The sequence below is a fragment of the Boleophthalmus pectinirostris genome, unplaced genomic scaffold (assembly GCF_026225935.1).
Source record: "Boleophthalmus pectinirostris isolate CB_2022bp ecotype Guang Dong unplaced genomic scaffold, ASM2622593v1 HiC_scaffold_7, whole genome shotgun sequence".
NCBI classification, from domain to species: domain Eukaryota; kingdom Metazoa; phylum Chordata; class Actinopteri; order Gobiiformes; family Gobiidae; genus Boleophthalmus; species Boleophthalmus pectinirostris.
The window spans coordinates 28,050,686-28,075,974 of NW_026571473.1; the positions used below are offsets into that span (position 1 = coordinate 28,050,686).

Consider the following 25,289-nt stretch of genomic DNA (forward strand, 5'->3'; position numbering starts at 1 on the left):
TTTTATTTTTGAACTGCTTTCATTTGACAGCCTAGTGCTTTCGCTTAATTTCATTTTTCTCCAGCGACTAGGTCAGGAATCAGAATACACTAGACGGTTTGCAAGAACCCCGGAAGTGCGAGTCAGGGCACCAGCCAATCAGCGAAGAGCCATATATTCTGTGTTGGCAGCGATTCCCGAGATCAAGGATTTAAAGCCGGAACAAAGAGAATGTTTGGTGAATTTTATCAAAGGGGAAAAACATTATTGCCCTTCTTTCTACGGGATTTGGGAAAAGATTAATATATAATTTAGCCCCGTTAGCAGCGCATTGCATATGTCATGACTAAATAGCAGCGATTGGTTAAATTTTTAAAAAAGTACTCACCTACTGTAGAGCAAATGAATTCTAATGCTGCGAGGTCAGACAGTTTCCACAAAGTGAAACCAGCTGATGAATCAGGCTGGTGCTGTGGCATCTTTTCAACAAAAATATGTTATTCAAACAAATGAATTGAAATTAAATGCAGAGAATAAAGATCCAGCACTACAGTTGCCATCAAAACATATTACCTTGTTAGTGCCAAGTTATCTCGTCAGATCTCAGAAGCTAAGCGGGGCTTGGCCTTGTTGGTATTTGGATGGGAGACCACTGGGAATATCCGGTTCTTGACACTTCACCCGTGGATGTGCTGTATGTTTGTGTTAGTGGTAGTTGGAAGAAGCAGCTTAGTACCACTGAGTTTGAAGTGAATGAATAATGCACAAAATTCCAAAGTGTCTCTGAGCACATGGAAAAACACTATGAGCTAAGACAAATGCATTATTATTTATTATTAAAGAAAACCGATTGCACATGCTGGTTTCAATATGTATGATAATGCACAATATATGTGTATGTTGTTTTTTTAACCATAATTTACTTAAAATATTAAAATGTGTGTAAATGTGTACCCATCTCAGTAAGATCCTGATGACCTATGAATATTGTTCACACATTTTTTCTCTTTTTTATTATAATATATTGTGACATGTGAGCTCATGTGTCCAAGCAATTTCCCTTGTATCAGTAAAGTTTGTCTAAGTCTAATATCACTTGCTAATATTACTCACTATTATCATTCGCTATTACTGCTTGCTATTATTGCTCACTATTATTGCTTGCTAATATTGCTCGCTAGTATAATCTCACTCGCTAATATTGCTCACTATTATTACTTGGTAATGTCACTCACTAATGTCGCTGATTACGTTCATTTTAATCGACAAACCGAATGTAGGTTGCTGTATGTAGCGTGACCAAACAGGGGTCCGTACATGTAGCTCTCTGCACTCAGAAGGAGCGAGACACAGTCGGTCAGTCTGCAACGTACTGAAGTGCAAATGCGAACGATGTGCAACGATGATTTGTACAAGAAAGTCCACGCTTTCCGTTCGGGACAAGTGGGAGTCCATGTGCACAGTGTACAAAGCAGCACATATGTTTCGGTGTCCAGTGGGAAAAAGTTTTGCCAGGTGAGAGTCGCGCAATGTCGATGATGAGGCTCCACCTCCCACCCCCCGTACGGTGTCCTGGTTTTGACAAACGCAAATATGGTCACACTAACCTGTATTCCACTGAGTCTTGTCTTTTAATCCGACAGAAATTGACCGCATCAGCGACACAAGAGCTGTAGTTTTATCTTTGCTGAGTTTATGCAAATGACCGATGCGGTTTGAAGTTTTGTTTCTGTGAGAGTTGCGCAAAACTGAATTAAACACATTATAATCTAAAACGGATAGATGTAGCTCTAGAATCGTTACAGTTTATATGTCATAAAGTTGAATTTATTTATGCAGATTAGTAGTGCAGATAGTAATAATAATGATGATAATTTTAATATAAAAACGTTAATGATTAATCAATAATCGATGAAGAAAATTTCACCGAATGCCCATCCCTACTTGCTAATATCACTCACTATTTTCGGTTCCTAAAATTGCTTGCTATTATTGCTCGCTAATATTGCTTGCTAATATTGCTCACTATTATCGTTTACTATTATCGCTTGCTAAAATAGCTTGCTAATATCAGTTGCTAATATCGCTCGCTAATATAATTAGTTAATATTGCTCGCTAGTATAATTTAACTTGCTAAAATTGCTTACTATTATTGCTCGCCAATATTGCTTGCTAATATCGCTTGCTAATATTGCTCGCTAGTATAATATCACTTGCTAAAATCGTTCACTATTATCGCTTGCTAATATCGCTCACTAATATAATTTGTTAATATTGCTCGCTAGTATAATTTAACTCGCTAATATTGCTACCTATTATTGCTTACTAAAATTGCTTGCTATTATTACTTGCTAATATCACTCGCGGTTATTGCTTGCTAATATTGCTTGCTAGTATAATATCACTTGCTACTATCGCTCCCTATTATCGCTTGCTAAAATCGCGTGCTGTTATTGCTTGCTAATATCGCCCACTAATATAATTTGCTAATATTGCTTGCTAGTATAATAACTTGCTAATATTGTTTACTAATATTGCTCGCTAATATTGCTAACTATTATCAGTCACTATTATTGCTTGCTGATATTGCTCGCTAACATTACTATCTTCAAGCCGTAATATAGAACCAGCTTTTTTCCTTAATACACTGTAGTTTGAATTGGCCCGTATTTGTCCCTGTAGCGCGTTGTTATAATCTCCATTCCACAGTCACACGCGCTTCATTCACGTTGTGTAGTAAATAACATGTGGGGTACCAACATGTCCACTCATCACCATATGAATGAGAGCCTCTGCTGTCAACATGCCCCGACACACGCTGCTCTATAATATATAATATACCACTGTGTGTGAGGGGGTTATTCCTATACAGTATATAGAACACAACAGCATTTGTCAGTAAGAGGTTTGTGTGTACTTTGTCATGAAATAAGTGACAAAAATACAAAATATAACCATGTAGGGCTATGCAGTTATTAATCACATTGAAATTGAGATTTGGTCATTGCTAATTGTCGGTGATAGGGTGACCAGATGTCCCTATTTACCCAGGACAGTCCCAGTTTTGAGCCCTGTGTCCCCTGTCCCAGCAAATTTATACAAAACCAGTGATTTGTCCCAGTTTTATACACCAAATATCCCAGGTGTCTATATTTTTGACCAATTGGATCCCTCTCAACAGTAAAGAGAGGCATAAATTGTCATTTGTTTACATAAAATACAGAAAAGCTGCTTAAAAATGAATACAAAGAAAATGTGACTACACTGACTCACATGTTAGTCATGAATGGGCCGACATTTTTTCTTAACGTGCTTGTTTCACAATTTTATTATTTCCAACAATTCCAAACCGGGTGATGTCCCAGTTTTTGATTTTGAAAATCTGGTCACTCAACAATTAATCACATTTTAATTGAGATTTGGTCATTTTTTGAGTGTTATAGCACTTATTAAGAGTTTGTGTTTTTTATGTTCAAGAAATCTATTTTCAGTGGGGTTTTTTTTAGATTTTAGTAAGACAAAATTTAATCAAACAGAAAGTTTGATTCAGCTATATGCAGAAAAAATTATGAATTAAACAAGATAGAATATGAATTTTCGGAGACAAAACTACACGTAAACCAAGACTGAAGACGGGCAAATACTTGTGTTGTAGTCAAGCCGCACTAATTGAGACCAAGACCTGTCCAAGACCACAGGGTCCTAAGACCAGGACAAGACCAAGACCTCTGAAGGCCGAGACTGAGACAAGACCAAGATCACGGCTCATCGAGACCAAATCAAGACCATCTTTTTCAACCAATTTTCAACATTTATTTGTATTTTACAGTTATTTTGGCACATATATATCAACGTTTTTATAACTCTATCTCCATTTTATCACTCGTTGCATGTCAGCCCTTGAGACTGAGACAAGACCGAGTCCATGTGCCTTCAAGCCCGAGACAAGACTGAGTCCATGCGCCTTCAAGCCCGAGACAAGACCGAGTCCATGCGCCTTCAAGCCCGAGACAAGACCGAGTCCAAGCGCTTTCAAGACTGAAACAAGACAGCATCCTAACACAATTGAGTCTGAGACGAGACCAAGACCGCAAAAAAACTGTCTCGAGGCCGGTCTCGAGACCAAAACCACTCTCGAATACTACAACACTTCTAAATACCAGCACTGACTATTGGCTGAATGTCTCTCCTCACACTTGGCCCTCCTTTTCACTATTTGACTGCTATAACCTGGCACCGGCATCTTTTCTTTGACTTTGTTTTGGTTATGCTCCTCAAAAACATGCCTGAAGTGGTTTTAGATGTCGTCCGTGCATGTTTGAGTAATCTAGCGATCTCTCCCTGGTAATATTCAAACCCTACTTACGATAAGCAGTACTATCAAGACTGGAGTATACCCCCTCTTTAATCTCTTGTTGTATATTGTGTCATATACTAAAATGAAGCAAGGTCAGCATGATGTAAAACTAAAAATCTGGATTAATTAGGCCTAAATTTGATGAAAATATGCATTGAACTTAACCAGGACTAGTGTAGCGTTGGTTATGGGGTCAGACTTGTTCCGAAACAGAGTCGAATGGGAGCTTCCTGTGTCTCTTCCTCTCCTTTAATGTAATGGGTTGTTCTTTTTGATGGTAGCTGCGGATTAGCATACATTTCTCTCAAGGATAAATCTCACTCCGAGTGGAAGGCATAACATTTAAATGAGGCGTGCTCTGCTGTACAAAGCCCCCTATCTGTTCTGCCGTAATGAGAGAGACGGAGCGAGGGAGGGAGGAGAATGAGAGGGGAGAAGGAGGAGAGAGAAAGGGGTGTGTGGGGGGGGGAGCAAAGGAGTGAGCGAGAGGAGAGACAACAAGAGAGAGAAAAAGAAAGAAGGAGGAAAAGGGATTAGGCAGGGAGAAGCAGAGAGGAGGGAGAGGGTGGAAGGGAGGAGAAAGAAAGAGGAGAGGCACACAGAAAGAGAAAGGGAAGAGGGAAAGAGGAGGGAGAGAAAGCAATGGAGTAAGAGAAAGAGGGAGGGAGGGAGAGAAGGAGATAGAGGAAGCAATGGAGTCAGAGGGAGAGAGAGAAGGGGAGAAAGGGATTAGACAGGGAGAAGCACAGAGGAGGGAGAGGGTGGAAGGGAGGAGAAAGAGATAAAGCAACGGAGTGAGAAAGAAAGAGGAGAGGCACACAGAAAGAGAAAGGGGCAAGGGAAAGAGGGGGGAGAGAAAGCAATGGAGTGAGAGGGAGAGAGAAAAAAGAGAAAGAGGAGAGACAGGATAGAAAGAGAAAGGGGGGGGAGGAAGAGATGGAAAGAGAGAAAGCGGTAAGAGAAAGTGAGAGGGAGAGACAGTGGTAGAGAGAAAAAGGGGAAAAGGAGAGAGGGGGAGGTAGGGAGAGAAAGAGAGGAAAAATAAAGGAGTAAAAAGGAAAATAAGGGACGGAAGGAGACAGGGCGAGCAGGAGAAGTGTGAGGGAGGGAGCAAGATTGGAGGAAGGACCAGAGAAGGAAGGGGATGAGAGAGAGAAGACAGTGAGAAAGGGAAAGAGGAGAGAGAAGCAGAGATGGTGAGAGATGTGAGAGAGAAGGAGAGAGGGTGAGAGAAGGAGAGAGAGAAAGAAAGCAATGGCGAGAGAGTGAGGGAGGAGAAAAGGAGACTGGAGAAGGAGGAGATTGAAAAAGAAAGACAAGGGGGAGGAGAGAGGGAACACTGGAAGGGAGAGAGAGGAGAGAAAGCAATGGAGTCAGCTGGAGAGAGAGAAGAGGAGAAAGGGATTAGACAGGGAGAAGCAGAGAGGTGGGAGAGGGTGGAAGGGAGGAGAAAGAGATAAAGCACGAGTGAGAAAGAAAGAGGAGAGGCAGTCAGAGGGAGAAAGAAAGGAGTGAAAGAAAGAGGAGGAAGAGAGTAAGAGGAGAGAGTGCTACAAAGAGAAAGAGGGAGGGAGAGAAGGAAAGAGAGGAAGCAATGGAATGAGGCAGTCAGAGAGAGAAAGAAAGGAGCGAGGGAAAGAGGAGGGAGAGAGAGAACGCAATGGAGTGAGAGGGAGAGAGTAAGACGAGAGACAGTGATAGAAAGAGAGAGAGGGAGGGAGTGAAAGAGAGAGAGAAAGAGGAGAGACAGTGATAGAAAGAGAGAGAGGGAGGGAGTGAAAGAGAGAGAGAAAGAGGAGAGACAGTGATAGAAAGAGAGAGAGGGAGGGAGTGAAAGAGAGAGAGAAAGAGGAGAGACAGTGGTAGAGACAAAAGGGGGCGAGGGAAAGAGCGGGAGGGAGAGAGAGAGAGGGGAAAAAATGAAAGGCAGTAGAAAGGAGATGGAGGGAGAAATAGGAGATGAAAGGAGACAGAGCGAGCAGGAGGAGTGTGAAGGAGGGAGAGAGTAGAGGAAAGAGGAAAGAGAGAAGACAGTGAGAGAGGGAAAGAGGAGAGGGTGAGTGAGAGAGAAGGAGAGATGGTGAGAGAAGGAGAGAGTGTGAGAGAGAGAGAAAGCAACGGTGAGAGAGTGAGGGAGGAGAAAAGAAGACTGAAAAAGGAGGAGAATGAAAAAGAAAGACAAAGAGGAGGAGAGAGGGAGGAGAGAAAGCAATGGAGTCAGATGGAGAGAAAGAAGGGGAGGGAGGAGAGGAGGAAAGAACGTAAGCGTGAGTGCGACGAGAGAGAGGAAGACGTAAAAGGGGGAGCTAAATGATTAGAGGAGCGGGGGGAAAGTGAGAAAGAAAAAGTAGGATGGAAAGCAGAAGAGAGAGAGAGTGAAGGAGGGAGGGAGTGGGGGAGCAGATGAATGCACTTGCCTCCTCTGCTGTTTCTTGCCCCATGCTGTGAACATTTACATAAAGACACGCACAGGGTTTTGTACAAATCTGCTCCAAGGTTCAGACCCACAGTCCCTGCCAGCTTAAGGAGCGCTCTCTGAAGACCTGCCACCTGTCAACTTCACCTGTCAACTTCACCTGACAGGAGCAACAAAAACGTGTCCCGTGTCGTTCGTTATTAATATAAACGTGTATTTTGATTTTGACAAAAAAGTTGAGTCAAGAATTGATCGTTCAAGAACATTTCACTGTAAAGGCCCCAAATAGCACGGTAACAGTACGAGTGTGCAGAAATATTGATGTATCATATTGATTAATGGATGACACAGTATTGATATTGTGGAGTGCTGTATCAATATATCGCCAAGAGTATTTTGTGGTATATTTTAATAAATTATAGAGATGTAACAATAATTGAAGTATCGTGATATCGTATCGTCAAAGTTCTCACAGTAATATCATGGACCATCACAATATCTTGAATTACAAGTCTGTTTGCTTAAATTAAGAGTTATGGTGCAGCAATATCTAAAAAAAAAAGACAGAGGGAACTACATAGACCATGATCCTTTGCTCCATTTCAGTGCAGACTGCAAGAAGATATAACAGTTCTAAGCACTTTTAAGTCTTGGTTCTTTGGATTAAGTCTTATCAAGGCATTTTAAGAGGAAAAAAAATCGCATATTCACAGTTTTAGATGTTTAGCCTCTACAAAATGTCGCAATAAATATCGTACCGTGAGATGTATATCGTGAAAATATCGTACCTACAGATTTGGATATTGTTACATTCCTAATCGTGAGCCTTCCCACTATATCGTGAGCTTTCCCACGATATCGCAATAAATATCGAGCAGTGAGGTTCATACCGTGATGATATCGTATCGTGAGACACCTACTAAATTATTTTGTTGTGCTACATTTTTGTTGGAAACTTGTCTGTGCGACACATTTGACATTTTCACTGTTTTAAAGATTAAAATTTGCACAAGAAGTGCAAGAAGCCTTTTAGTATCAGAGCCATGATTTAGCCATTATTTTTATTGAACCGCATCGAATCAATTTCAAATATATCTTATTGAATCAAAAGTGCACTGTATCAAGATATGTATCGTATCGTGGCCTATGTATCGAGATATGTATCGTATTGACAACTTCTTAATGATACCCAGTCCTAGCTCACAATAATTCTGGCCCTAAGAGCTGTTGCTTTTGTATCTATATATTTGTACTAATTTTGTGCTTTTAAAAAAATCTGAAAAATTCAGAAAAATTTAAATTACAAACAAGAAATAATGTATTACTAAATCAATCTGGGTGTGATTAAACAAGGACTAAACCAAAACAAGTTGAAGCTGACCTTGTCAAATTCTAAAATATTTAACAGTATTTTTTCCCCCTTCTGTTTTTATTTCCAGACGAAAAAGACGGAATTTCAACAAGCAGGCCACAGAGATCTTGAACGAATATTTCTACTCGCACCTCAGTAACCCGTACCCCAGTGAGGAGGCAAAGGAGGAGCTGGCAAAGAAGTGCGCCATCACAGTCGCCCAGGTAACAAATTTAAAAGAATGAAACCAACACCAAACCAGGACTAAACCAGAACTAAACCAGGATTTGACCAGGACTATTTGGACTAGATTATGCCAGAGCCAGGGTAAAATCTGAATTACGTCATGGTTAAACAAGGATTTGAACATGATGATATTGGCAGAGGTTTTTTCAATCTTAAATCTGAATTAAACAGGACTAAAACCAGAACTAAAGGACTAAAACCAGGACTAAAATCAGGATTTAGCAAGGACTAAAATCAGTTCATAAACCGGGACTTAACAAGGACAAATCCACTCTAAATCAGGGCTAAACTATAGGATTAAACCAGGATTTATTAAAGACCAAAATCAGGACTTAAACCTAGACTTATTAAGGGCTAAAATCAGGACTAAACCAGGACTAAACTGGGACTTAATAAGGACAAAAAACAAAACTACAATGTGACTAAACCAGAATTAAATGATGGCTATAATCAGGACTAAACTGGGACTTAACAAGGATCAAACCAAGACTAAACAAGGCCTAAAATATGACTAAACTATGACCTAACAAGGACTAAACCAGGACTTATTAGGATTAAAATCAGCACTAAACCAGGAGTAAAACCAGGGTTAAAATCAGGACTTATAAGGACTAAAATCAGCACCAAAACAGGACTAAAATGAGAACTAAACCAGGACTTATTAGGATTAAAATCTGCACCAAAACAGGACTAAAATCAGGACTAAACCAGGACTTATTAGGACTAAAATCAGCACAAAACCAGGACTAAACCAGGACTTGTTAGGACTAAAATCAGCACTAAAATAGGATCAAACCAGGACTAAAATCAAGACTTATAAGGACTAAAATCCAAACTAAACCAGGACTAAAATCAGGACTAAACCAGGACATATTAGGACTAAAATCAGCACCAAAACAGGTCTAAAACCAGGACTAAAATCAGGACTCATAAGGACTAAAATCTGCACTAAACCAGGACTAAAACCAGAACGTATTAGGACAAAATCAGCACCAAAACAGGACTAAAATCAGGACTAAAATCAGTCTGAACTGAGTTAAAGTGCGTGGCTGGTATGAATACATTATGAGTACAGACAGCGCTCTAATCTTCAGCTGGTGCTTTCATTAAACAACAAAGCCGAGTGGAGTGGAGCGAGAATGTAGCTCTTCAAACCAGACACAAACACAGGCTGTTTCCATTGAAGCTCCACACTCTGCTGTCACTATGTACATGTCTCTACACTACTCACATGAACGCAGAATACAGTGTCATATTTAAAAGCATCCTTCACTTATCTGTGTTGTTTAATTAAATGAATAAATGAAAATGAGAGATCTTTAAAGGTGTATATTGTCGTCACGATACTTACGAGACCACAGTGATGATAAAAAATGCTCCCTTTTTAGTAATAGAATGTAATTTTCATATACATAATAATAGTAATTTCTTTATCTTAGCATGAGGTCTTATATTTGTTTTGATGACACAAAATTAAATACTAAAAATACTAAAAAAGCTGTCTTGTCCTGTTAATGTGATTTTTTTTTTTTTTGCAGTATGAATACTTGCTCAAATGAGTACTTTTACAATTGATCTTTAGTATTTTTAGTATACTTTTTTGGTGGAGGATCGGATTTGTAACCTAGTGCTTGATCTGGTGCTTGTTACTATGGGGATAGATTAGTTTAATGCCATACTGTGGAACATTCTAGGCAAGCAATAACATCTTAGAGGTAAGTGTAGTGGACCTTCGACCAAAAAGTAACATAGTGCAACTTTAAATACTCAGTGAATTATTTCAGTTTTATCTTTTATTTCAGAAAATATGTGACAGTCTATATTAGGTTGCAAAATTGTTTGTAAAACTAGTATTGAAACTAGATTCTAACTGGATCAAATTTGACCTTAACTTATCTTATCAGAGACCACATTACAACAACAACATCAACAACAACAACAAACTTTATTTATATAGCGCTTTTCATACAAAAATGCAACACGGAGCGCTTTACAGTGATTAAAAACAATTCCACATTTAAACACTTGGGTCTTGAGATTATGATTTGTGACATACTCCTTCTACTAACTATGTGGAAACTGACATAGCTATCTTCCTATCGCACTTCAAAACCCTCCTAAAAACACATTTTTTTCAAGATGGCATTTAACAGCCCATGAGCTCTATTTTAAACTATTATTTTTGTGCATCAAGTAACTTGTTTATGTAATATTTTATATATTTTATATTTGTGTTAGTGTTTTCACTATGTTGTGTTTCATGCTGTAAAGCACTTTGGTGCAACTTGTTAGGGTTGTTTTAAATATGCTATATAAATAAAATGACTTGACTTGACTTCTTTACAACTAACTGAAATCTGGAAATACTAACATTATTTCACTAGATAGGACCACACCAACGACAGTGTGAAGAAGTTTATTGATAATGTACGAAGCGGGACAGAGATAGCTGCGCTGAGACCCTACGTGGGGGCTCCGTTTCAATCTTCAATTGGCTCAACTGGAACGGGACCCCTTCGTAGGCGTCTTATGACTGAAAAACAAACAAAATAGGGGATGGGAGGGTGGGGTTGAGTTAGCCAAGACAAACTGGAATGATGGGAAAGGCTGCTACAAATAGGCTTTTGGGAAATTAGAGGTGTGGTCGAGGTGAGTTGTGGTTCGCTGGTGAGAGGAGAGGGCGTTTGAGGCGTGGTCCTGCTCCTGAATCTCAGTTAATAAACAAATACTACAATTTTATGTTAAAAATTACATTATTAGACATACATTAGACATTATTAGGCTCTATTCACATTACGTCACAAACCAGGAAGATGTTTGGAAAGATGCGATTACAACTTGAATAGGGGAGGGTTAATATAAGTTTTTCTTATTGCCTCTCCTTTTCGAGAAATGTGCGTTTCTGTTGTTTACAATGTATATGTAGTATACATGGATATTGTTTCTCTATTGGCACAAACTCAAAATAAAAACAAATCAATCAATCAAAACTTCAGGTGAAGTTACGGACACTGAGCTCTCCAACCGACTCTGAGAAATCTGAAGTAAATGTGATCAGTGGTAAAATGAAGACTGCATACATACGTGCTGTTTGGAATAATCTTGAATTTGGCGTCTCTTCTAATCGTATGTACCCAGTGCGATCGGAGTTGTGTTTCAATGGGGAAATTATGAAAACTGAGGTATGGTTAACGCTACAATGACATGTAGATGAAAAAAAAAACGGGACACTTTCAAATTTTTCCGACATTTTGTCAGACTTATGACCGTGAACAGAGCCCGCCTGAAGTTGTAATCGCATCTTTCCAAACGTCTTCCTGGTTTATGATGTAAGCATGAAAATAAATGATCAATATGTTATCAAAATCGATTTTAGTATCGTCACGATAACAAAAGAATGAGGATAAGAACAGAATAGTTTTGAAATTTTAATGGTATGCAAGCAAAATAGTGAAAAAAATGAACCACATTAAACCTAATTTCATTTTGAATATTTCCATTTCTAGAAAGTTTTCGTATTAGAGTCAAAGTCCTCACACATCTATTTTACCCAACCAACTTTTGATCTCAACAGAATCCATTCCAATACTGCTGATGAGTAAAAATGTAGATTTAGAGTTGTGTTCTGGCACTCGAGTCGTTTTTATGTTCTGAGAGTTGCTAACGACAAAAGCATTGCGAAGGTAAACAGCAGCGCGTGTTTTGAATCCATCACTTGTGAATAGATCGTTTCCTTTGCTTCTTTCATTAATTTATTCTCAACCACCCCTGATGCATGTGCGCTTGATTGTGAACGCTACTCGGCCCGCGCTTGATTTGTCGCGTTTCGGTTTGCCGCTCATAATAAAGGAGACTGTTTACCTTGGCAGCGCCGGGGAAAGTTCGGAGGATTGATTCGGTTTTCATTTTAATGTTGTTTATCATTAGTGGCGGGATTACCCCTCGAAGCTTCATCTGGGAGTGCATTAGCGCTAATGGGGGAGCTAGCCGATGTTGAGTGATTGGAGCGGGCGCGATGATAGCTACCGTCATGGAGTCATAATGAGACTGTTATTGGCAATCATTGGGTTCTGGAGCTAATGCAGATTCACAGCACCAGTCTGCGATGCTGCTGCTGCTGAGGCTAAGTGAGACATCTCTATTTCAGTGGTTCATAGGGTTTACAGGGTGTTATGGGGAAAGCAGGGGAACAAAGGTGTGAATGGCTCGCTGTTGTGGTCTTGATGGCATGAAAACACAACACAAAATGCTCAGAATTAGGCCACAGCAGTGTATAAGGTGGCTCTGAGAGGAGGTACTTATCCTCAAACCTATGAACCTCTGCTCTGAGCTGAAAAAACAGCACAATACGGGTAGTGTGCTGCTTACATAGATACACTCGGCCTCGTCCATTGAGGGAAAAAAAATGAATGAATAAAAACATAATGTATGATGCACTAGTGTACACATGCATCATTTAAAGGTGCCCTGCTTCGGTCCAGGTATGAGCCCAGTTTAGTCCTGAGTTTAACACTGGTCTAGCCCAGCCTGGTTTAGTCTCAGATTTTGTCTAATTCCACGTTTAGATGAGTGTTTTTCATACGGTGACGTAAAAGTGTGTGGAATTCGATTGGGTATGCATGCCAGCCTGCTCAGTGGTGATGTTAGGTGGTGATGTATGTGATGTAAACCCCTACGCGACGTGACCAGAGTTTTGCGTCTTGGGCAGTGTAGATGGAAACGCTGGAGTGTATTCAATTTTTCCACTCTGGAGGGTGGTTTCAGAAAATGCCGTCACAGTCTTAACGAAAGGCACTTCCAATAAAATATTTTGTAGTTTTTACCCTCAAGCGTTCTTGTGTAAATAGGCCCTCGTTTGTTTTTTTGTGTGTGTAGCTTGTGTCTGATTGTGAATGCACCCTAAGAACACTCATTCTGGATTCTCCAAAAAAATGTGACATTGGGTTAATGCCAAAATTTCAAACTTGATTTTGATTCTTAGGAACAGACTCAGTACTGGTCAACACTGATTTTGATCAGTCATCCCTGAAACAAGCACTTTTAAAGTAATATAATAGTTGTGTATTAAGCATATATCCTATGAATTTGGATATGTTTATTTATACACTACTGGTCAAATGTTTTAGAACACCACACTTTTTCTAGTTTTTTACTGTTTACTGTTGACCAAAACGTACTCTAAACTTTTGATTCATGAATGTGTCCACATTTGGCAGATATAACAGCTGAACACACTTGTGGCTTGTTCTTTTTACAATAGAAATCAAATATTCTTCAGAAAGTTCTTCCCAAGTCTGTTGCAGAAGTTCCCATAAATGTGTGGCACTTGTAGGTTGCTTGATTTTCACTCTTCTGTCCAGTTCATCCCAAAACCAGCTTGATGGGATTTAAGTCTGGAGACTGCGTTGGACACTCCATGTTTACCTTTTTTTTTTTTTCCTGAGGTAGTTTTGGCAGAGCTTGGAATTGTGTTTTGTTATATTTTATCAGTTTTTTAACCTCTGGCTGTTTAGTATTTACCTTTGTACCATTTGAAGCTCTTCATTGAACTTGCACGACTTGAACTGTAAAAAATAAGGGTTTTCTAAAACTTTTGAGTGGTAGTGTATGCTACAGATTACATATCTGTATTCTGCAAAGTTCAGACCCCCTGCCTTAAAAAAGTGCACTACACTACGTACATCATGTTTTCAAATCAAAATGTAGGATTAAATCCAAGGGGCCTGTGCCTCAGTACAGCTGAACATCTGGTGAGCTTCTTGTCCTCAGGAACCATTTGTTGGGTGTAAAGGGCAATTGGTTCATTTACTACAGTCTACAATAAAACACATATGTAAATATACATGTTGTAACTTGGATGTAGTAGCCTGTTTTTTGGTTTGCTTTTTTTTGTCAGTCATGTGTTGTCAGGTCTCTTACTACTGTATATGTTGTGCGATTTGCTTATAACTTGATGTTAGGGATGTAACAATAACCGAAATATCATGATATCGTATCGTCAAAGTTCTCACAATAATATCCTGGACCATCACATATATCGAATCACATGTCTTTTTGCTTAAATTAAGAGTTATGGTGCAGCAATAGCTAAAAAAAAAAAAAAGACAGAGGAAACTACATAGACCATGATCCTTTGCTCCATTTCAGTGTAGACAACAAGAAGAAATAACAGTTCTAAGCACTTTTAACTCATAGTTCTTTGGATTAAGTCTTGTCAAGGCATTTTAAGAGGAAAAAGTAGTGTATTCACAGTTTTGTTTGCCTCCACAAAATATCGGAGGTTCACACCGTGATGATATCGTATCGTGAGACTTGGATATCGTTACACCCTAACTTGATGTCCATGTGTTTTTCTCTTGATAACATTAAAGCCACAGCATCCAATAATCTATTTTCCATCTCTGTCTTGTTTTCTGCTCAGGTTTCCAACTGGTTTGGGAATAAAAGAATCAGATACAAGAAAAACATTGGTAAGTTCCAGGAGGAAGCCAACATGTACGCTGCGAGAACTGCCGTCAGTGCGGCTAACGCGTCCTCACACGGGAGCCAAGCAAATTCACCCTCCACTCCGAATTCTGCAGGTGAGACAGGAAGTCAAGGCTGTGCGCTCAGCTGTCACCTCTCTGTGCAGTGTAGACGCTAGACACGAGCATTGTGCACTAGGGTTAGAAGAGACACTAGATTAGGGGTCTCCTACTTTCCCACATAGACCCTTTAACGGCTGCTAAACAAAAACAACAAACAAAAACATTTGGAATGGAACATAATGCAGTTTCAATGGAGAAATTAAGATTAATCAAAGAATATTAAAAGTGTTTTTTATTTTATCTACAGACATATTCCAAACTCTACCACAAATTATTCTTTTGTGAAGTTCAAATATATTTTAGAAGCCAGAAGTCCATGATCTGTAATAGAAATTCAAAAAGCAAACCACATTTCTACCCCAGAAATGTTAAAATATTGCTTTGTTTTGATCATTGAAATTGTATTATTGCCCCCAGTTACCACCATCCTAGAGTTTTGAACATTCTAAGCATTTTAAAGGGTCTATAAACTAACTACTAACTACAAAATCAGAGAGATACTTGCATATTGTAACATGAATCCATTTATGCATCATCTAATACTTATTTCAAGCAGTGAGTTGTAGATAACTAATCATCTAACTCATTTATTTTTAAAATCAAAGCTATATTTATTTCTAGTGCATGTGCATTTTAGTTACAAACCATTTACATTTTAAGCTGTGGGACAATGTATTTTAAGTGTACCTCACTAAATACACATATACATTTTCTGAAGGTTGGTTTGCCAAGTCAGAAATCTGAATTCATTCGCGGATATAGAATTAATATAACCTTTGGGGAGTTATTTGGAAAGGGGTGGAGAGAGTTACATAAACAAACTGCCCTGAGCCCCTCACCAAGTCGCCATCTTCTTAATGCTTTGTTTTCTTCTGATATAGTTTAACTCTGCTTTCAAAATGTACATATAGCATTTGCAACTAACCTAATTTTACTCTGCATTCTTCACACTAACCTTATGTAGTAAACTGTTGCATTATTTAAAATTTACATTCAAGTCTAAGCAACTGTGCTATAGGCGTTTGTGCAGGCAGAGAAGTCCTCTAGATACTTTCTGAGGGTCTGTGTACCGTTCGTTCTTTTGGATTCCAATTAAGAACGAAAAACAATGACATGGGAAAACAGTTTGTTATCTCATTATTCTGTTTTAGTGTCAGATTCAATGTCTATTTCCAATATTTAATTTAAAGTTTATTTCAAATAACACCAATCAAAAAACAGACATTGTGCCTCTTTCAGTTTTTATATTTTATTCTCTCTGGTTTATTTTCCTGGAAATTCTACTGCTAGAGGGACTTAGTCATTGTTGAACTCCATGACGAGAAACAGGAAGCAGCGATAAACTGTTGACACTGAATTCACACACGGCGTGCTGAGCAACAGAACTTATGGGACATATGAACCAAAATATGAATAAAAATAAAATAAAAAACAGAATAAAATATCAACATCATTAAAATAGGGACCAAAATAGACTTTTTAGACTGATTTTTGAAAATAGACTTTTTTTTGACTCATTTCTGGTGTTATTTGAAATTTACTTTAAATTAAATATTGGAAATAGTTCAGTTTTTCTGTTTGACATTAATATGGAATAATGAAATAACAAACTGTTTTCCCATTTTATTGTTTTTGTTGATTGAAATTCAAAAGAACGAATGGTACATGGACCCCTGAGATATAAGTCTATTCACAAAGTCACTTCTATACCGTAGCTTATTTAACATTAAAACTGTAAAATTTTTATTCCTGTTTCCACATCTCTAACAAACTGTACACAGTTCCTTGACTCTTACTCGCTTTTTCATGTACACACTTCAAACTCTGCTAACCCACAAGCCTCACTAACCCAACTCGCCCCACACACTGCAGGCTACATTTCTCCATTTCTCCCTCTGGCTCTGCACTCCGGCTGTGGCGTGGCCCCGACCAGAGGCTGGCTGTCTCTTTAGCTCAGCGCTAACTGCATGGTGCCTGTCATAGAGCTGCTCGCTTTAGCCTGTCCTCTCTCTGTCTCCCTGTCTCCTCCAGGTTCTGGTGCCTCTTTTAACATGTCCAACTCGGGCGACTTGTTCATGACCGTGCAGTCTCTGAACGGGGACTCGTACCAGGGAGCACAGGTGGGGGCCAACGTCCAGTCACAGGTAGGGGGTAGGGGTAGACTAAATCAAACAATACAGTTAAATATGAGGACAAATAAACAATAGAAATAAACAAAGTAAGTAGTGCAGTGTTATCAGGTCTTTGTTCGACATTTCTTATTAGCAAACACTTCTAATTAAAGAGTTACACCTTTCTTTCGTGCTTTTCTGAACTATAATACAACAATTTCAACCTGGTATTAAAAATGTATGTACACTTTTTTTTTTTTATTGGCTATATTAGACTAAATATAAGCAAGTATTGAAGGCTTGTAGGGCTCTATGGTAGCATTCTAATAATGCTTTCTAAACATGAGTTTTAATAAAGTAAAATTACATTATGAATAGGATAGTAGGGCAGTTATTTTCTTTTCATGACATAATGCTTCCCACAACACAGACCTATTGTAATCCTGCTTATTGTAAAATGGCATAAACTACTTTTACTTATATAATGAAGTATTTATTAAATGTATTAATACTTGCTAATTCAGTAATAATAACAGGCTAAATAAAATTACTAAGTTCATGGAAATCCTGGAAAAGTCATGCAAATTGTAAATTTAATGAAAATTTTGGAAAAGTCATGGAATTTTAGTATCTCTTTGACGCAACTACAGTGTTCTGTTAAGTTCTCATTAGGCTGTTATGATTATTTCCGAACGTATCCGCATTTTGTTTAAAAGAGATGACAATAAATGCACTGACAGTATTTTGAATGTTAAAAAACTATAATACCAGACCACCAGGTGAGTGGAAAGGGTTAACATTTCATCTTTACACCTAAAAGTCTGATCAATTCTACACATGCAGGGTGCTGTAAAGTCAAGGAAAAATCACTTTAGGTCATGAAAAAGTATGGAAAATGTTTGAAATTTTGTCAGTGAAAAAGAGTAGGAACCCTGTAAGTTCTTGTTTTACCCATATATGCAAAAGTATGAATTTTAAATGAAATAATGAATATTTGTTTGTAAACGCAACCAAGTAAAATCAGAAATCGTTTTGCCATTTGAAAAAAAATCACAAACTTTGGCGATATGGTGCCTAAAACATAAAACAATGAATAAAAACTGTACAATAAAAAAATATGATAAAATAAGGGCTTGTGTTTGAGGTGTTATTAAAAAATAGACGTTGAATACAAGTAGACTTAATATAAATACAAAACATACTTGAACAAATTGAGCACTGAACTAGTATAGAAATAGATGTTAAAAAAATATTGTACTAACCTAATCCCATAAGGCCCCGAGTGTGAAAGTGCCAGTGCTGTTAAACTTGTATCTTTTGTGTGACCTTGCTTTGTTTGCTGTCTCCAGGTGGATACCCTTCGCCATGTTATCAGTCAGACAGGCGGATACAGTGAAGCGCTCTCGGCCTCCCAGATGTACAGTCCACAGGGCATCAACGTAAGACCCTTTTCTTCTCCTCTGCCAATTATTTCAGCACCAGGGGGCTCTCTCTGCCTGTTAGGGGGGACGTGTCTTGTGTGCGGTCCCCTCTGCTCCGGCGCCGGGGGGTGGGACACACACACAGGCGGAGGGCAGGCTGTCGCGTCCCGTTAGCTCAGGGCTACCTCCTCACACCTCAGGAGCCCTCACAGCGGCGCACCTGGGATTAGCATTAGTGCACGAGGCTAACGCTGCTGCAGGCGATGGCGCTGACAGGACAGGGGCTGGGGACAGGTGACAGTGTGAAGTGGAGTCTTGGGGGAAGTCGAAAAGTCAATGCGCTGTTATAAATTTAGATGAGTTTTGTAAGGCTTTGAAATAGCAGACTGTGAAAACAAAAAAAGTGATTCTACTTTTTGGCACTTGCAGCCCTAGTGATTTATTTTATTATTATTATTATTTTTGTAGACAAGTTAAAGAATGAAAACAGTAGCACATGGATGAAAACAGGGAATAAAACATGCATAAATACAGTGCTGAATAATTTTATTTAAAAAGTAGAAACACTTTTAAAAACCCAAAACATGCTACATACGTCTCCAGGATGATTAACTGATAGCTAATGGAGGTCAATTAAATGCAATAAAACAATAAAAAATTAAAATGCATATACCAGAACGGTTGCTTGAAAAAAGCAGAGTCAGCAATAAGCACAATTTAAATAATTTTCAATTTAAACATATATTTTGCAAAACTCATCATTCAAAAATATTCATCTTTTTTCCTAAATTTGTATGTCTTTGTCAAAAAAGTTGTTGTTTATTACTAAGGGTGTGCATTGCCTTGAGTCTGAAGATAGAATACATATCATGGTTCACATGTCACGATTCGATATATCGCGATATATCCCCGATACTAAAACAACAGATGATATATTGCAATTTATCAATAATTAGTTCTAATCATATTGTCAACTACACCTTCATGAGAAGTAGATTTTTGAAATAGAAATATTATCTTTTTAAAATCATGAGAACAGTGAAAATATTTAAAAACTCGATTCAGATGCACTTCAGATGCACTATATCACTGAATCAATTTTTTCTGACACCCATTTATTACTGTGTAGCTATTTGGTTAGAAAGACCCAAGCCGTATGCGACAGTTCAAGGTGAAATTTGGTGAACAATAAAATAGGATTGTCAGAAGCATCAGATAATTCAAAGTAAAACTAGAATCGAATCTGGATACTCGTTTAAGCAAGTATCGATACTGAAAAAAATCACAACTGGATCAAGTTTGACCTTTTGTAATTCTGACTATTTTATTCCTATTTGACTGTTTTACTGTATTAGAACTAGAATAAGACAACACAAGAAACAAATAATCCAAAAACGTTCATTTTGTCGTTTTACGTACATTAACATGTTGGGCTCTTTTTAAAGACAGTACAGTAGGAGGTTAGGTTAGGTTAGGTTGCTTTATTCGTACCTGTAGGTAAATTTGTTTTGCAGATTTGAGAAGCTGATCCCACATTTCACATTTCAGTCATTCACATTATCCACAATAAAGACGTATAAAAACACAGCAACAAGATAAAGTGTTACAGTGCTGAAGTGCAGAATGGTTTTGCTCCATAAACACTTAATTCAATTCATCAATCACGCTTGGCTAAGATCACAATAAATATTACATATATAAAAAAGACCAAATTTTTCCAAGACAGTGTACTAAAATTGATTATTTGCTGCTATCACACTTACTAATAAATAAGTACGATAGTAGAAAATAATCAAATAATAGCAGCTGGAATGAAGCTCCTTTAAATCGATTTCTTCTAGATCTTGGGACTAAAAGTCTCTGACCTGAGGGAAGCAGCTGAGGTGTATTTACTTTGTTGAGTTAATAATAAACAAATAATATTATATTGTTGTGAAAGTTACAATATTGTCTAAAAATAGCTTTGAAAATGATCATTTGGATAGATAAATTCAGTATTGAGTCTGTTCTTTAGTATCGAAATCAAGTTTGAAAATTTAGTATCATGACAACACTACAATGAATGCAGGACTCAAAAAAAAACAAAAAACATTACTTTTGGAAAGCTATAAATGTAATATTGAAAAATCCTGAACATTTTTTGAAAAGCACACTTAAAATATTACATTAGGTCGCCCTGTGCATCACTTTAGTCGTATTAAAACCGACTTAAAGGGGGCGGGGCCTGGCTGGCGGCGGTACACACGGGCGGAAATCCGCAGCGACAAGCCAAATCGCACAGGGGAAAATCGATGGGACAGACACAGGGACGGCCAGTGTGGACTCGGGACAGCAATCCGAGCGCATTCTCCTGATCTCAGCGTTGCCGCGCTAATGGCCCTGACAGGAGCGGAGTGCACACACGAGGTCCCGCCCCCCTATGGTAATCCGACGGGAAACACAGGAGCGCAGTGTATTCAAATGGGAGCCAGTCATCCTAACCCCCAGAGGAAGCAAACGTATTCTTTAGCCTCCTGCGGGCTGTTCTCCATGGACGCTTGCCCGCTCTAGCACGTCCTATGCAGTCACACTTGCAAGTTAGAGTCGGGTTTTAGGGTGTAGGAAAGCACACTGAGGCATTTCTGTTTTTATGAATGAAATCAGAAAGGGAATCAATCAGATTTTACCATTTTGCAACTAAAATCTTGAAACTGAAGTTGCGATCTCTGCTGTATTTTCGGTTTTGAATTTCAGTTTTTAGGAGTTGCACTAAAGGATGTATTTTAATTTATTTTGTTTAGTTTTAGTTTATTTAGTTTGCCATTGGATAGGAAGCGTGTAAGGCTCGTTAAAATAAAAAATAGACTCCCACACTCGGTCAAACTTGCAAAAAGTGATCTTTATTTACAGTGGAGCAACATTTCTGCAACTTTTTTCTTTTTCTTTTTTTGTGTCTGATGAAGGTCTAGTTGCCAAAACATTGTTCCACTGTAAATAAAGCTCATTTTTCCAAGTTATACAGAGTGCAAGAGTCTTTCTGTTTTTGATATACCTGATCAATAAATGTTGTTAATGTATATTTTTTTAACAAAAGTGAAAAGTTAATTTGTGATCTTTACTTCAACTTAAGAGAAATGTATTGGTCTTGCTAGGGATTTTAATTATCATATCAGTAAATGTTGTAAATATCACACACACCAGCAAGACATATAATAGATAACGTTATAGGCTCAAAAATCCACATTGGACCATCCCTAACTGATACTTATTTATTTATTTATTTATTTTAATTAAATCACAGTTTGAATCGTTACAATTAGAAAATCACAATGTTTGCATTTATTTATACAACATAATGTCCTTTCTAGAGATGTGGGGTCCTTATAAGTAAGTATAAAACTAAATGCACTGATGTATATTTTAATGCTAACACAGATGTTGAAATTTTGGCTTAATGTTAAAACTGTTCTTTATCCTAAAAGAAACAGCATCACTTCTTTGTAAAGTTTTTATAAGTTTAAATATGAAATGTTCTGGGCCAACAGCTATTAAATTACATTACAGAATACAGATAGCATTACAGAGAGCAGATTCAGTGTTTTCTCTTGTTTTTCAATTTTTTGTGGATTGCGGAGTTAGCAATTTGGGGGCCCTAGGCGAACTTGAGTTTGGGGCCCTCACTATAATATTTATTAATGTTATAAAATGTTTTTTTTTATATATATTTATTGAATTATGGTGTGTTATTAGTTAGGTAGCCTACTAGCCAGAACTGAAAGTACTTTTATTTTTTTTGCTAGTACAATTACATTGTTGTTTACATTCATTACATATGATTATGATGATTTTTCTTATGATTATTGTTTAAAAGTTAACTACTCTCATTTAATGTCATATTGAGAGAAAATTTAATTGCTCTGAGGCCTTGGCCATTAGTGGCACTGACGGCAATTGATTGGGGGCCCCTCCAGGTTTGGGGGCCCTAGACAGCCGCCTACTTTTGCCTAATGGTAGCACCGCCTCTGTGCCTATATAAAACCTGCTTACCATGTACTTTTGACCTCTAAAAACACATTCTCAAATGAAAAGTATTCTTGTTTTAGCTTAACAGTCTTTATTTTGGTCTGATCTCATTCTGGATTCGTTTATACACAGCAATTTGAGTTACAGTCTATATAAACGTATATCATTCTGGATACATTTATATACACCGTAAATCGAATATGAAAGTAGGATTATTAATAAATTTTTTACCTTAATTTTCTTGTCGCCCTTTATTGTGCTCTGCTTATTTATACAAAGAAGAAGCAACACATACAAGACTGTGCAGTGAAATGAATTTTGATCACGATTTTGATTTGTCTGTCAAACAATCTCCAAACTCATATAATCAAGTTGAAATGATAAAGCTTAACAAAGTTTATTTTGGAATATTTTGTATATAAATATGTATATTTATTTATTTTTTTAATATAGAGTTTGTAGAACAGCTGGATATATAGTTTATTTAGGATACATTTATGTTTTTCTAAGCCTTATTTCATGTCCAAAGTATATTTTATTTATTTTATGTTTTATACATCGGAAAACTGATCTAAGGTACATATTTGTAGCCTATTTTTATTTTTAGTTTGCAAGTTTTGCGTAAATTATCAATAACAAAGTGGCTTTTTTTTTAGAGAGAAATGCTGAATAAATGCATAGTTTTTTTAATCGTGATTTTGATATTGACCAAAATAATCGTGATAGTGATGTTTTTTCCATATCATCATACACACAAACAACCAGACAGTTAGACTTATGGCGTATCTCTCCCAGTTGTGGTCACTAACGTATTCCAGCGATGCTCCGGGTCGGCCTGTTCTCCTTGGACGCGTGCCCGCTCTAGCACGTCCTACACTGGCACAAACCGCTGCGTTCTTCAGGTTTAAGGCGGTAAAGAAGCTCCGTGATGCATTATGTAACAGCAGGATCTCTGTCAGAGCCTGTTCACTGTCACTGACATTCAGGACTTTACATATTTTTAGACTTGAATGTGTTTGGGAGGAATTCAGCCGGATCTTTTGTTTTGCTCAAAGATGACTCCATGTTGGATATAAACGTACTTATTCCCAAATACTATAGAATAGAGCCCGACCGACATGGATTTTGCTGTGGCCGATATGAAACCGATATAATGGGAGTTGGAGCTGCCGATATAATCGCCGATATGTTTATTTTTATTTTTTTTAATCCTACGTACACGTAAATTTCTCAAAGTTTCGTTTTTAGCCGCTGCCGCTGTCAAACCACGAATCACGCGGCGTGAAGAGAAAAAAAGTGAGAGAAAGAGAAAACACGGCTCCCAATAAGGATCAGGCTCCCGTCGTTCCCTTCAAAGAGCCGGTTCTAAGAGTCATTTCGTTCGCGACGGACCCATAACTAGTAAAGAAAGTAGCGCTATTAGCCTTTAGCCGTAAATACGTGCGCGCCGCGGTAATTAATTATATGCGCAAATGTCATAATTCACACCTCTATTCACAGCTCATTTACATATCAGTGCAGGTCCAGTAGCAAATATACGGCCAATATAGTCACTTTAGAACAGACCAATAGAAAACAGCCTGTTTATGTGCGGGAGCTACAGCAGCTAACCCATAACAAATGACAAAAACTAGCTTCAGAGTCGACATATTTCCAACACTCACCGCTCATACAGGCTCCTCCTCACATCACAAATCTGCACTAATAAATGTCCTTTTAATCCAGACTCAAACCGATTGTCCGTAAAAAGAATATCATCTCAGTGTTTGGATCTGTGTCTGCGAGTGTAAACAAACACACGTGAGTGACGCGACTCTGTGGTGTGTTCAGGGGACAGTACGGACACACACAGACAAATGACTCCGTAGATAAATACTGATGTGGAGCCACATATTAGGACATTTATCTGTCTGTAAATTGGATTAAATGAACAGAATGTAGAGAGTCTAAGCTTTATAACGAGGTATAACATGCCCACGTGAAATATCGGCCCCTATCAGCAAGCATTTCGGCCGATAGCCGATATGCCTAAAGTTGCCCATATCAGCCGATAATATCGGCCAACCGATATATCGGTCGGGCTCTGCTATAGAAGTACACTGTAGGGATGAAAGACGAATCGCAATCAAATCAAAAGCACAGTCGGCAGATCACAAAGGAGCTGTTTTTGCGGTTCTTAAAGTAACATAATTTCCTCCACAAACAAGAAAATTCTGCATAAAAACTGTATACCATATATTTTGGAACTACACAAACAGGTTCTGAAATGTCATTCTTGTATTAGATTGTCAGTTCATATTTCATTTTATTCTGTTTTTGTGTTTTTTTTGTCAATTTTCCCAAACGCATTTGTTACGTGAACTACTAGAATCCTATTATTAAAATCACAAATTTAAAAAAAATTGCAACTCAATATTTTTTCCAAAATTGTTTAACCCTAGTACACGGTTTATTTTATATATTAATAAAATTGTCATTACTTAAAATGACTTAAAGATGTATTTTTGTGTAGTTTTGAATATTATGGGGTTTTATTTTTGTCTGGAAACTTTGAATTCAAGCAAATGCTGTTGTCTGTCATTATGAAATTTTTAAATGTAATTTTTGCCAACACTTTTTTTAATTATTTTACTGTAAACTCCCAATTTTCTTACTTCAGTGGCATTAAATCCTTATTTGAGTAAACAAAAATACATATTTAACCATTAATACTTGTTAATACTACTGTGAAGATTCGCATTTCAATGTTTTGACTATTTTTGCAGTTCAAAACATTCCCGATTTTGATGTCCTTTGTCCACAGTGCAATATAAAACAT

General features: G+C 37.8%; 1 protein-coding gene across 5 annotated transcripts in view; it reads left to right on the plus strand.

Annotated features, from left to right (window-relative positions):
* Positions 1-25,289, plus strand: part of LOC110154791 (pre-B-cell leukemia transcription factor 1-like) — a 150,696-nt gene that overhangs the window by 122,979 nt on the left and 2,428 nt on the right. Inside the window, exons 5-10 of one of the 5 annotated variants that reach the window (XM_055165074.1) lie at positions 8,193-8,335; positions 10,885-10,919; positions 13,629-13,649; positions 14,772-14,931; positions 16,969-17,081; positions 18,398-18,487. In XM_055165074.1, the coding sequence (XP_055021049.1) occupies positions 8,193-8,335; positions 10,885-10,919; positions 13,629-13,649; positions 14,772-14,931; positions 16,969-17,081; positions 18,398-18,487 (562 nt within the window). Of the gene's footprint in view, positions 1-8,192; positions 8,336-10,884; positions 10,920-13,628; positions 13,650-14,771; positions 14,965-16,935; positions 17,082-18,397; positions 18,498-25,289 lie in introns of all 5 variants that reach the window. The other 4 variants (XM_055165073.1, XM_055165075.1, XM_020918831.2 and 1 more) reach the window with 4 other exon arrangements.